Source organism: Taudactylus pleione, unplaced genomic scaffold (genome assembly GCF_031769625.1).
Source record: "Taudactylus pleione unplaced genomic scaffold, aTauple2 ptg000203l, whole genome shotgun sequence".
NCBI lineage: Eukaryota > Metazoa > Chordata > Amphibia > Anura > Myobatrachidae > Taudactylus > Taudactylus pleione.
The window spans coordinates 4,505,170-4,519,808 of NW_028284605.1; the positions used below are offsets into that span (position 1 = coordinate 4,505,170).

The 14,639-nt window shown below is 43.9% G+C and overlaps 1 protein-coding gene across 2 annotated transcripts in view; it reads right to left on the minus strand.

Annotated features, from left to right (window-relative positions):
* EFCAB5 (EF-hand calcium binding domain 5) overlaps positions 1-14,639 on the minus strand; it is a 75,077-nt gene that overhangs the window by 27,477 nt on the left and 32,961 nt on the right. For both annotated transcript variants that reach the window (XM_088477800.1, XM_088477801.1), the window contains exons 15-16: positions 11,009-11,237; positions 335-487 (exon numbers count right to left, since the gene is read on the minus strand). In XM_088477800.1, the coding sequence (XP_088333926.1) occupies positions 335-487; positions 11,009-11,237 (382 nt within the window). The remainder of the gene's footprint in view (positions 1-334; positions 488-11,008; positions 11,238-14,639) is intronic.

The following is a 14,639-nucleotide window of genomic DNA, read 5'->3' on the forward strand; positions in this document are numbered from 1 at the left end:
GGCTATGATTCCAGGAACAGTCCCAACCATACACAGCCCTGTGCCCAGCAGACCACAGTCCCATGGCCACCACATATACCCAGAGCTATGATTCCAGGAACAGTCCCAATCGTATACAGCACTGTGCCCAGCACACCACAGTCCCATGGCCACAACATATACCCAGGGCTATGATTCCAGGAACAGTCCCAATCGTATACAGCCCTGTGCCCAGCACACCACAGTCCCATGGCCACCACATTTGGCACTGTATTTATGATTACACACACAGAACTCACAAGATCATATCATTATTATTACACATAGGAATCAATGTTTGCCTGCATTTTGGTACCTTGTCTGCGCAGGGCTCCATTAGGTACGTGTTGATAATCCGGATGTTGGGAGCACGACTGTAGATCCAGGCGAGTGCACTGCTCACTAACTGTACAATATTTCTCTGCCTCTGGACATGGTGGTATGCTGTACTAAATATATTTGTGACCCCCTAGAGAAACATACCCATAAATTATTATAGACCTTGAAAAACAGGGTTTTTCTACAATAAAATAACACATCCACATTTTTGTGTCTATCTGTAATTGGTTTTAAGACTTGTACTACTATAATGAACTAGACCTAGACAGCATTTTACTTATATGCCCTGCAATGTGTAATAACATTCCCTTGCTGATTCGCTATGTGTGTTATACGAGTAGCCACTAATTCAGTAGTTTCATCATCTAGTTACACAATTTTAACTCTAGTAAAGCAAATAATTCCCCCATTACACATTATGCCACACAGTGCAACCCCTGATTACACCACACAGTACAAACTCCTCCCCCACTATACATTATGAAACACAGTACAACTCCCCCCTCTCCCTTACACAATATGAAACACAGTACAACTCCCCCCCTCTCCCTTACACATTATGAAACACAGTACAACTCCCCCTCTCCCTTACACATTATGAAACACAGTACAACTCCCCCTTTCCCTTACACATTATGCCACACAGTACAACTCCCTTACACATTATGCCACACAGTACAACTCCCCCCTCTCCCTTACACAATATGAAACACAGTACAACTCCCCCCCTCTCCCTTACAGAATATGAAACACAGTACAACTCCCCCCCTCTCCCTTACACATTATGCCACACAGTACAACTCCCTCCTCTCCCTTACACTTTATGCCACACAGTACATCTCCTCCCTCTCCCTTACACAGTATGCCACACACTACAACTCCCCCTTCCCCCTGACACATTATGCCTCACAGTACAACTCCTCCCCAATCCATTACACATTATGCCATACAGTACAACTCCCCCTCTCTTACACATTATGCTATACAATACAACTCTCCCCCTATCCCTTACACATTATACCACACAGTACAACTTCCCCCTCTCCCTTACATATTATACCACACAGTACAACTCCCCCCTCTCCCATACACATTATAGATGCACATGTGGGTTTAGGTTGCATGCCGGGATCTGCAGGCAGCCACCTGCAGTCTGGCCTTGAGAGACACAGCACAGCCATCAGTCTAATGTGACGCCAGTCACAAGCCAATCAGAGTTTCCGGACCGGCAGCCAATCAGCAGTGGCTGCCGATCCGTGAGCTCCAACCGGTTCGTAACCAGCACCACATTAGAATGACAGTGGGCGGGGGCGTGTCCTGATCGGCAGGCTGAGAAGACGTGCCTCACCTCAGCTCCTGCAAAATACCCACATTGGGGGCTCTTTTGGGGGGATTCCCCACCCTCAACCCCTGCATAGGGGTTCATCACTAGAAACCCACTCTGCTGGCATCTACCTGCAAGCGCCGGAGGGCTCCAACGACATGCTACAAGGCGCGGCCTACCTGTGGCAAGAAGCCGGGGCCTCAATTAGTGGCTCTGACCGGACTCACATTCAGCGACTATCACTAGACCACCGCTACCGCTGCTGCCTACCCCTCACCAGGTGACACTGGCACCGCTGCCTCCCACCTCCTGATGCCCTTGAGGAGCCGGGATTGGGAATGCCGACGGAGGTTCAATCGGGTGGCTACACCCGGCCGCCATCTTCGATTGGGCTCCTGATGCGGCGCCCCCGCTCTCGCTCCTCCTCCTATATAGGGTGAACTCATCTGCACCTCCGAAGCCTTGCCCGGTCTTTCTGCCGACTGTGGCTGTGTCCTTGGCGGCCGACGGGGACCCAACCTCTCTTTCTGCGGTGCGCTGGGGACGCTCACTCTGCATCCTACAGAGTTGTGGAAAGTCAGCTGACCAGCTCTTTAGCCCCCTGGACTTGCACCGCTGCAACCCTCCTGGGACAGTGTGGTGGGAATCCCACTCCACCTCTCCCTTGTCGTTCTGTTTGGAGGAGGTGGGGTGCTGCCATAGCCCCCTTGTCACTTGTCACTTACCTCAGTTTATTACTATGTGTGTGGATCTGGCTCCCCCCTGTGGCAACCTGCTGTAATTACACGCATGCGAAAGTGACACCAAGCTCCTATCCCAGGTCTGTGCTGAAATGACATCTTCAGCAATACCCAAGTCTACATCTTTCAACCCAAATTTCCTCATGTAGACCCTCTTCGGATGTGTCCACGTGTGTGGCCTTAATAACCTCTGCGTAACACAAATACACTTCTGATCCTGAGCTTACATCCTTTATGAAAAAATGACTAATTTCCTCTTCGATGACCCCTACTGGCCCTACTCAAGCCCCCCGAGACGATACCCCCGGTGGAAATTCCACTGACTCAGACTGCTCTACCACTCGTTCCACCAGCTATCGCAAACGCAAATCATCAATCAACTCTAAAACATCTAAGATGAAACCTGCTGATATTGCTGCTATTTTGGGTCCTCTGCTCGATGAAAAACTTGCAGGAATCAAAGAAGCTATTGAGTCTACTTTATCTCAACTAACCCAACATTCTACTCGTCTAGACGAAATGGAGCAGAGGGTATCAACATTAGAAGACGACCTGAGCACTGCCCAACAAACCATTGAATCTCAACATAAGGACATTGCTATCCTCACCGACAAACTGGACGACCTAGAGAACCGTAGCAGGCGCAACAACCTACGGGTCATAGGCATCCCAGAATCAATAAAGGGTCACGAATTACTAGATCTCCTTTCTAATTGGATTACGGAACAACTAGCTATGGACTTAAAGGGGGTACCGCTGGCCATTGAGAGGGCACATAGAATTGGGCCAGATCGCAAAAACACCTCTGATCGCCCGCGTCCTGTTATAATGAAAATTTTAAATTACGCAGATAAAACAAAACTCCCGGATCATTACCGTAAAACAGCCAGTCTATCATACAAGGGGAAACGTCTCCTCATGTTCCAAGACTTTTCTGTTCACGTCACTAACAAACGCAGAGACTTTGCCCCGATATGCAAACATCTATTCGATAATAACGTCAAGTTCTCTCTGCTATACCCGGCCAGGCTGCGGGTGTTTGAGGGAGGAAAACCACTCTTCTTCGAAGACCCAGCTGCAGCAAAAGCTCATTTTTTGCATCCTGACACTTGACTGACCTGCATTTAAATCTTCTTGCATTTCACTTTGCCTTTCTTACTTTTGAATATAGGCCACACTGTGGATATATATATAGATTAACCACATATGTACACGAAATACCATTTTTTTTTTCTTTACACAATTTTTTTATGTTTATTGTTTTGTTAAATGTTGAGATATTTTGTGCTTGTCTGTGCCTGGGTGTCAGATCTTCCAGGGGCTCTCCTTTCCTCTCGTGCTGGGATAGGAAGGGACCCCTTTATGTTCTTGAATCAATTTTTTTGCCGTTTCCAGCTGTGGGAGTAGGTTAACATAAGCAAACCTTCCCCATCTCAACCATCTGTAGAGAGAGATGTTCCACTTCTACCATTTAATATAATATCACGAAAGAACAAAAAAAAAAAATTCAGGCGCATAAAAAGAAAAAGAATAAATCTAAATATAGTGTCTATACATAAGCTGCTCCTAAAAGGTAGTACCTGTAAACACACCTATAACCAGCCAGAAAAATGTAAATCTGGATATAACGTCACTAGATAAATGTTAAAATAGTAAGCCTAATGGTGTGGTAAAGCTATGACTAAATCCAGACAAAGAGCGCTAAATAAACAATTTATTACATAATGCATAAAAGACAAGGAATATAAAATATATAAAAAACACACACAATACAAAACAATGACATGCAGACTGGTTCGATGTAATTATAAAAGGCACAACAGATAACCCCTGCAGAAGGTATCTCTGGTGTCTTATATTGAATGTATATTCCTTGTCTAATATAATATCATGGAACGTTGAAGGACTTAATAGTCCTATCAAGCGTAAGAAGGTGATTACACATCTTGGTCGTATGTCTCCACATATAATTTTTCTCCAGGAAACCCACTGGACCGATGATCCAAGAAATTCACTGAGGGCCATGTGGATCGGGGATTGTATCTCCGCTCCATATGGTAGCAAAACCAGGGGGGTGGCCATTTTGCTCAGTAAAAATCTACAATACTCCACTTGCAGGAAATACTTAGATCCTGATGGGAGATATATTTTATTAGATATCAAGATTGATGACGTAGTCTATACCCTACATAATGTATATGCTCCGAATACCTCTAGTCAAATTTTTATTGCAGCACTTTTGCAGAAGGTTCTTTCCTGGGGCAGCCAAAATCTTATATTGGGGGGTGACTTGAATACAGTTGTCAATCCATCCTTGGACAGATCTGGGGTGAGTACACAAGTCCCTGATCACTCCTATTCTCTTCTTTCTTCCCTTTGTACACAATTAGATTTACTAGACCCGTGGCGTGTGCTTCACCCACTCCAAAGAGACTACACTTTTTATTCTCACCCACACTCCTCCCACTCTCGTATTGACTATTTATTTATATCCAAACATTTGTTCCATAAAGTCACTAATACATCCATTAAGAACATTATTATATCGGATCATGCCCCGATAGTTATGACTATCCAACTAACTCTGCCCCGACACTTCTCCAAGTGCTGGCGTTTTCCTGCATACCTTAATAAATCCCAAGATTTTTTTTTATTTCTTAAACACACATGGCTGACCTATGTTAACGACAATTCACCACATATAGCGGACACGCCGCTATTTTGGGGGGCTTCCAAAGCCGTCCTTAGGGGACATATCATCTCATATCCATTCCAAACGTAAACACTTCACCACCTGTCTGCAAGAGCTAAGCTCTACACTCACAGCAGCTTATCGGACCTACAAACAGTCTGATAATCCTATACACAGGGAAGCATACCTCTCTGATAGACAGATATACGACACGTTTCTCACTGAACAGGCCCAAACCAAACATGACTATCAGAGAAATAAATTCCATAGATGCGGAAACAAATCAGTGAAGTTATTGGCCAATCTTATTAAAGGCCCACATACTAAGACCTGGGTGAACGCCATAAAAAATTCTAATGCTATCCTTACCACTCCGACTGATATCTGCGCTGAGTTTGCAAACTTTTACAAATCACTATACACCAGGGGCCCAGATGACATCAGTGAGGGACACTCCTTCTTGAAAGAGGCCCGTCTTCCTGAATTGTCTCGGGAAGCGAGGGAATCCCTTGATGATCCCATCACAGAAAAATAGGTAATTGACACCATTAAATCCCTCCCAAATAACAAAAGCCCTGGCCCTGATGGCTTTGGAGCAGAATTTTATAAGACACTCCGGGAGGAACTAACCCCAACGTTGACTAAACTCTATAACCACATCCTCACTACGAAAGAGACCCCTCTTAGATTCAATGAAGCTACAATTATTGTATTAGCGAAACCTGGCAAAGACCCAGCCCTGGTGGGCTCGTACCGCCCCATCTCCTTGTTGAACCAGGATTTTAAAATTCTAACTAAATTGATGGCTAATCGTCTACAGACGTACCTGCCCCAACTAATTTCCCCTGCACAACTTGGTTTTGTTAAGAATAGGCAATCGGTACAAGGAATACGAACTGCTATAGCCGCAATAAAATATACTCATGTGCACAAAGCTATGGATAACATACTCGTTAATTTAGATGCAGAAAAAGCATTCGATAAAATAGCATGGTCCCATCTTGATAGAGTATTGCACCATCAACGCTTTGGTATAGCTTTCTGTAATTTAATAAAAACCCTCTGCGATACACCCACTGCCCACATAGTGGTAAATAATGTGACCACTCCTCCATTTCACCTTGAAAGGGGCACTAGACAGGGGTGCCCTCTCTTGCCCCTCCTCTTTAACCTGGTCTTGGAGCCCTTTATTCAATATATTATACAATTGCCTGGATTTGCTGGCATTAGAATTGGCAAACAAGAGATACGTGTCACAGCATTTGCAGACGACCTCCTCATATTTACATCCAACCCCAGACAATCCATCCCTCTTTTAATTAGGGCCATAAATAGGTTCTCCTCCTTTGCAGGCTTTTCCATTAATTTTGAAAAATCAGAAGCTTTGGCCATATTCGGACAGGTGGAGAGGGGATGGGGTGATACATTTCCTTTTCAGTGGGCAAACAATCACCTTGTTTATTTAGGGGTGGCAATTCCATCTCATTTGACCCATTTATATACCCTAAACATTGATCCAATTATTCGTAAAATAAAAACCGAACTTAGTTTGTGGCAAAATCTACCTATTAACTATTTAAAATGGCTTGTTTCCCAAAACTGCTATATATCCTACAGATGACTCCTTATACTTACAAAATCAGATCTATCTTTACTCAATGCCACCATCTCTAAAGTTATCTGGAATAATAAACGACCTAGAATTAGCCAAAAAAAACTGTCTCAAACCATACCAAGGGGGGGTGTGAACCTACCGAATATTAGACAGTATAATTTAGCTTGTCTTCTACGCTTCGCTATAGATTGGATCACTGGAAACAATATGTACACAGATGTTGGATTAGAGTCCCAGTTATGCGCTCCTCTATTCCTTAGCTATTTACTACATGTATGGGTGTCAAGATTGCAATCACTTAATCTCAATAACCCTCTTGTCACATCAACCATTCAGGCATGGCAATCCTCTAGAAAACTACTCAAACTCCAACAATTCCACTCTCTAGCACTCCCTTTTATTGGCAATCTGGACTTTCAGAAGGGAGAGACATCATTGCCCTTTTCCGCCTGGCGCTCTTCTGGAATCTTAAATTTACGTACGCTCTTAAACGACTCACACCTCCCCCTCACCTTCAATGAAGCCATGGAAAAATATGTACTTAGACCCCAACACAAATTCTATTATTACCAAGCTATCCATTATCTACGTTCTATCCTTTCCCAATTAAATGAGCAGGACTATGCGAACCCTTCAGACTCTCTCACACGCACAACTACATATTCCAGCTCAACAATATATACATGTATACGCACAGAAATAGACCCAGAGACTGAACTTTTAGAATTGGATAAGTGGTCCTCCCAGATTCCCTCTATGTCTCCGGGTTTAATTTTGGAGACATTTCAAACTAACTTAAAACTCATTCCTGCCAGCTCCTACCAAGAGATGGCATATAAATTACTACATAGGGCATATTTGTCACCCAAAAAACGCCATTTGATGGGTATATCGGACGAGTCAAGATGTACCAAATGCTCAATTGCAGACGCAGATATCATGCATTGCCTTTGGGAATGCCGACACATAAGGAAATTTTGGAACGAGCTACATCATTATGGATCTGGGGTGCTGGGCATACCTTTTCGGTGTACTGCGTCATGGGCTATATTTGGCCATCTAGCTGACCAACCCGAAATTCCCAAATTTGATAAAAAACTTATAGTAATTCTGTCCGCAGTGGGTCGGAAGGCCATATTACAGCAAAGGATCCATGACTCACCACCAACTGTTTGTATGGCCACTTCTAGACTACTCTTTTTGTTCAATATGGATTGGCTGGAAGCATCTTTAGATAAGGAAACTTTAACCCCTGCGCTTTTTCAGTGCTGGGGTAAATATATTCAAACACTAGCCCCTTCAACTAAACTAGCAATACAACGGTGCTTTCAATTCACTTCGTGGTACTCCTATCAATTATTAGATAACCAAACTCCTATCACCACCTAAATTGTCTGTCTTCCTATATCACGGCCAAACATCTGTATTTTCCCCTATCTCCCTCTCTATTTGTAATTTTATCTTTTACCCCATGGATGGATCGACGACCTAGGGTGTAGATGAGCACAGGTTAAGGTTGAAGATGTTATATTTCTATTTCTATTTCAACATTATCTAATAGAGATGATTATAAATGTCTAAATCTCTATATTATAGTAACGATTAGTTAAATATATAAAATTCTGGAAAATATTGGTATATTTATATACACTGATTGTGAAAGGTCTCTAGTTGATTTACTTTATATTGACAAAGCTGTATTTGTTAAGAGGTCTGCAATGCCTTGCCTTTTTTGTGTATTTTCATTTTAATATACCTTAATAAAAATATGTTGGAAAAGAATGACAGTGGGCTGACCGATCCCCGGCATGTGCATCTCCGTACGGTCCCGCGCTGCCCGAGCTCAACAACCACGCAGCCCCGCAAGGCAAAAGGAGCTAGCTGGCTTACTGGGAGATCCCATTTTAATGTGAAAGTTCGATTTTAAGAGTGTTTCATCTGTCAGATCTGGGGGGGCTGCTGTCACTGGGGGGCATTGTTGTGTTGGAATCAATAAGATTTACCGCCAGCCTCCCGGCAGAGGTGAAAATCCAGATCGTAATTTTTGGTAAGTATCGCTAACCTAATCCCCCCACCTAACCCTAATCCTCCTTTAGGGGTGTCTAACCCTAACCTCCCCCCCAAATGCCTAACCCTAACCCCCCTCTAGGTGCCTAAACCTAACCCCCCCTTCCCAGCAGCCTAACTCTAAGTCTCCCAGGGGGGTGCCTAACCCTAACTTCCCCCCGGGGGTGCCTAACCCTAACCCCCCTTCCCCTAGCCTAACCCTAACCCTCCAGGGGGGGTGCCTAACCCTATGTTACCCCCGGGAGCCACTAACCCTTCCCCCCTCGGCTGTCCGTGCCCGGCACCTAGCTTACCTTCGATTGGTATGCCGGGTGTCTAGCTCCCGGCGTAGGTCTAATGACAGGCGTCGGGATTTCGACGCCTGTCATTAGTACCTTGCCGGGATTAGACAGTCGGGAAGCCGGCCGTCGGGATTTCGTCCGTCGCCTTACCGCTGTGGTATAATGTGTAAGGGGTCTTACTGTAACAAAATGCGTAGTAAGGGGCATTACTGTGACATAATGTGTACCCTTAAGGAGCATTACTGCGGCATAATGTGTTGTAAAGGGGATTACTGTGTCACAAAACCACACACCTTTTTTGTGCTCTATGTTGTTTTTTTTCTTTATTGGGGGGGCGTCAAATTACTGTCTTGCCCCAGGTGACAGAAATCCTAGTTTCGGCCCTGGTAATGGCATCTGAAAACACAAGGGAGGGACTTGTATCATACTTGCCAAATCTCCCTTATTGTCAGTGAGACTCCCTGAATAGTAGCAACCTCCCTGACTCCATCAAGAGTCTAGCAATCTCCCTGATTGCACCTTACTCCCATTATGAAGCTGTTTTATAAAAAAAAAACAACAACAACAGAGATATATACATTCAAATGGGATCATTAGTATCATTCCCCTGCATTGGTTATATAAGGTACAATGATCCCCATGGCTACATGCATTATCTGAAAATGATCAGCATATTTTTATCAACAAGTAGATCTGCTTTGGGGCTCGTTTACATTTGGATGTAAGTCAGTATTATTACACGCCTCTCAGATGTAGCAGTACACGCCCACTTTACCGCTGCGCTCATAGGTGTTGCTTTCACAATCTCCTTGAAATACTTTTTCAAAAGTAGGCAAGTATGACTTGTATGCAATCCAAAATACGCAAGATCTGTTTTTGAGATCCAGAGATCTGAACTTGGCAAGAAGACCAAAGTCAGGACTCGGTTCTACTCGGAGACCCAAAGTGATCCAAGCTGGGACACTGGGCCTAATTCAGACCCGGTCGCAAGCACTGAGCGCTCGCAACCGGGTCGATGATGGCTCAGAGCGTATGCGCACGACGGAGCCGGCTCCATCGTGCGCATGCGCGAGACCCGGATGGCGACGGGCAATCCGTCGCTCCGGGTCTCGCACCAAATAGGGCGTGCTGTCGATGTTGAGTGACAGCACGCCCCCTTTGGTGGGCGGGCCGGGGGGATGGCAGGCCAGACAGAGGCGTTCCCATGAGAACGCCTACCGTCTGGGGGCGGCCCCACTAACAACACAAGTGATGTCAGTGGCAGAGCTTTCGGCTCTGTTAGAGCCAAAAGCTCTCTGGGGCTTGCAGCCACGAGACCCTACCACAAGGGTCTCGTCGCAAGCCCGATAGTTGCGATGGTCTAGACCATCGCGACCATCATCAAGGCCGCTCGCATTAGCTGTGGGTGGCAACCGATAGCAATGCGAGCGGCCAGGAAGCTGCTCCTTTAAAAAAAAAAAAAATTGCCCTAATTCAGAGCGAGCGTTCTGTCAGAGCGTCCAGCTCTGAATCAGGGACCCAAAGGTTGGTTGTGTTTGATTTTCAGCAAAACCCAATCGCTCATCTCTAGAAGGTATACTGTACACTCAGAATGTTGAGACGAGAATGTTGACATTCAGAATACTGACATTGACAGAATGTCCACATTTAATATGTCAACAGCAGATTTTTTGTTGGATGATTTTAGGGTTAGGATTAGATTTAGGGTTAGGATCAGGCATACTCACCTCTGGAATGTAAATCCGCAGGCTCACAATTCACAATGTCGACATTGTATCAATGGCAACATTGTATATGTCAACATGTGACATGCCAACCTCCTGTCCATGTCGACATTCTGAATGTCAACATTCTGGTGTCAATATTCTGAACATGGACAAACTCCAGCACACCCAAATAGATGACCACCTGTTGAACATTGGACATGCACACCTGATAAAAGCTGATCTCATGGGCGAGGAAGATATTCCTGTCACGGGGTTCTCTCATAGTGTCAATGCTCAGGGTACCAAAGATCTGCTGGTTGACATCTATCAGTGGCAGCACAATGAGGGAACCCTTCCTGTCTTCTTCAGGGCGCTCTGTATTCCAGAACTGAATGTTTCCATGATACTGAACTCGGGGAACATGTTGTGGGGCCCCAGTGTCCACTGCTGCAAAGCTGAGACAGGTGAATATTAAATGCATTAATCTGGGAAATTACTCATTATTAAAACTATTTTTATTTCTTATAAATAAATATAAATTTGCACAGAAATACCTATTCGTTCATTTTAAATTATATACATAAAATAGAATAAAATAAACACTTATGTAAAACACATCTCCTTTAAGGCTCATAAAGAAAACTGCTTTATTGGCAGATTACTTTACCAACATGGCCGCCAGGGGATACTTCCGGGGCAGAGACCGGACAAATATGAGGTCACTTCTATTGACAAAAAGAGATGTATCTACATTGGTTACCCAATTAAAGTAATAAAACTTAAGTGCAAAAAGTGAATGGTTTTAAAAATGAATACAATCAGAAATAGTAAGTAAATGGGAGAACCGTGAGAGAGAGAGAAAATGAATAAAACAATTGAATTTCCACTGTATACAGAAAAATTCCATATATGACTAATGGGTATATTTACTAGGCAATGCCTTTTACACGCCACAGGTTCTCTGTGGTTTGACCTAAATGTTAAAGCATCACTTATACTAAGTACAAAACGTGCGGACTTAGGGGGCGATTCAGACCCGCTCGCTAACAAGCGATCGCTCGGTGCGTGACGTAGCATGTGTATGCAAATATGCAATCGCAGAGGCACTTGCTGTACAAACATGCAGACGCCCATCTGCTACTAAAGTCCACCCACTTCCGAGCGAACGGTGAGACGCCGCTACATAAGGGGAACATCGGTACCATCGTGCACCATCGGACCCATTTGCACTGCTAAGGTAGACCTGAGGCTACCACAAGCACTGCGAGTGCTGCTGACTTTAATCCACCCCTGTGACATGAATGCTGATGATGCGTGTTACTGTTTATAAGAGCCGTAACTAGACTTTTTGGTGCCCTGTGCCAGAAAGAGCATTGACGCCCCCTCATTTTTCAAAGGGACATAATTCACCCAAAAAAGGGCCAGGAAAGAGATAGGGGAGGCCAGAAGATGCTGTGGATGAAATAAGAGGAAGCTACAAGCAAGAATGATAATAAACAGAAATTTGACAGGGACAAACAGTGCCCACTGCCCTGTGGTGCCCTGTGCGATGGCACCGGCCGCACTACCCTAGCTACGGCCCTGGTGTTTATTATGGACACCCCCTTAGGCCACTCTAAATTTAGAAGCCAAACCTGCCGAGAGCAGCTGTTTTGCTAACATATCCCTAAATGTCATGTTTGCCATATCTCCCAAAAAGGCTTATTTTCCTTTCTATAATGTAAGTGCAGCGCTGTATAAACACTATTATTATGTAAATGTTTGTGGTAGTTTGTGTAACGTGGGAGAAAAACGCATTTCATTTGCCGACACAGGCAGCAGGATGACTTGACAAACCCAGTTATGCAGTTCTCAAGTAGCTGTATTAGTAAGACGTGGAAACGTGACTAGTCTCTTTTACAGTACAACAGAGAAGCTACTATAGTTTAAACCAAGCTTAAACCTGATGTTCTGGCTCTGGTCAAACAAGGTAATTTGCGAGTGTGCAGAGTATTTCACATTTTTTGGCTGAATGCATTAACTTTCACAAATGTGTCAATCTTCCACAAAGCACATGGTCAATATGAAAGTGATTGGGTGGGTCAGAGCGCCCATACTTAAATGGGGCATAAAATAGGAGTAACTTACTTTCAATATAAATACTATCCCAGCACAATTGGTAAATGAAGGTGCCTATAGTACGGTAATCGCAACTTAGCAGTTTCAAGCAGCCTTATACTTTTCTATCCTTACCCGCAAACCCACAAAAGGTGGAGTGTAGTGATTGTTGAATGAGATTGAACCATCAGAGGAGTAGGAAGTGGATGTGGAGGCAACAGTGTTATGAAGGCCAATGGAATGAAAGGTGTGCAGGAGGTAAGGAAGGATGACGGTGTCAAAATGAATGGAGAGGAATAGGAGGATGAGAATGGAGAAGTGACCTTTAGACTTAGAGCAGAAGCATGGCAACGTGTATCCACTTCAAAGTGGAAGACGAGATGTCTGTCTCACCCGGTTTCCTCACATCTGTCTCACCCGGCTTCCTCAGCAGTGACTCAAACATTTTGATTCAGTTTAGAGATTGGTGAGATTGTTCCTGATTTTACTCGTTTGATAAGGATCTAGGTCCTAATCCTACATTATGATGCTACGTTTCTAATAACCTGTCTTAGTTCTTATCGAATTTGTTAAATAATTATGGTAGTTTCCATAGAATAATCATTTTCATGTACCTGTCAGTTTAATCTAGTTACAGCTATTTTTGATACTCCTTTTTGTAGGAGCTAACTTAACTTCATACTAGTTTGTATTGCACGGGTTGTTGCTATCGTCCCCCTGAACCCCCCCTTAGTGCTGCATAATATAATACCCTGGATATGGAGCAGATTTTTCTCTCCTGGTTGTCCAGATGCAGCATTCAGATGTTTCAACTATTACGTATATTTACCAATTTAATTGTATGTTTTTTTGTTTATAATTATGTTGCCTTTTTTATTTTCCTTTCCCTTTTTCCTTCCTTTTTCCTTCTTCCCTCTCCCCTCATCTCTCAAGGGAGGCCTATTTAGGTGGGTAACTTCTTGTCCATTTAGGTGGGTTGTTTTCTATGCTCCCCTTTCATCGAAATTCTATGTCTAGTCGGAAGCCTGTTTTACGGATTGTCACTATTAATGCTAATGGGTTAAATATTCCAGAAAAAAGATCCCAAATGCTTAGGCCTTTTCGTGAAAATAAAGTAGATATAGCTCTCATACAGGAAACACATTTTAATTATGGGCATGCTCCTCCTTTAAAAAACTATTATTACCCCCATGCATTTTGTAGTGATAATTCCGCTGGCAAAACCTTAGGTGTTGCTATTTTGTTTGCCCGACACCTCCCAATCTCTATTTCCACACATAGATTGGTAGAGGTATTTTGGTCAAATGCTCAATTTATAATCAACATTTTTCTTTTCTAAATCACTATACACTCAATTCTGGTCAGCTTTCCTTCATTGCTTCCATTCTGGACAAAGCCGAGGCTCTCTTGGATGGTATTACGGTTGTGGGAGGTGACTTAAATGGACCCATTCCGTGACACTTCCAATAGAGCATCACATAGGCCAGGAAAGGAGTTCAGGAGAGTAAGGCGCACCCTTCATGACCATCAACTGTCCGATTCCTGGTGAACTGCTCATCCAGCTGAACTTGATTTCACCTTCTTTTCTTGCCCCCATCAAACTTATTCAAGAATTGATTATCTCTTCCTAAGTCATCGTCATTTGCATCTTATATTTGACACTTCAATTGGATCAATCACGTGGTCTGACCAATCCTTGGACATGGTGTTTCAATGATCTCCTTTACAAGATGCATATTGCAAGTCCCAGATTGAGTCCT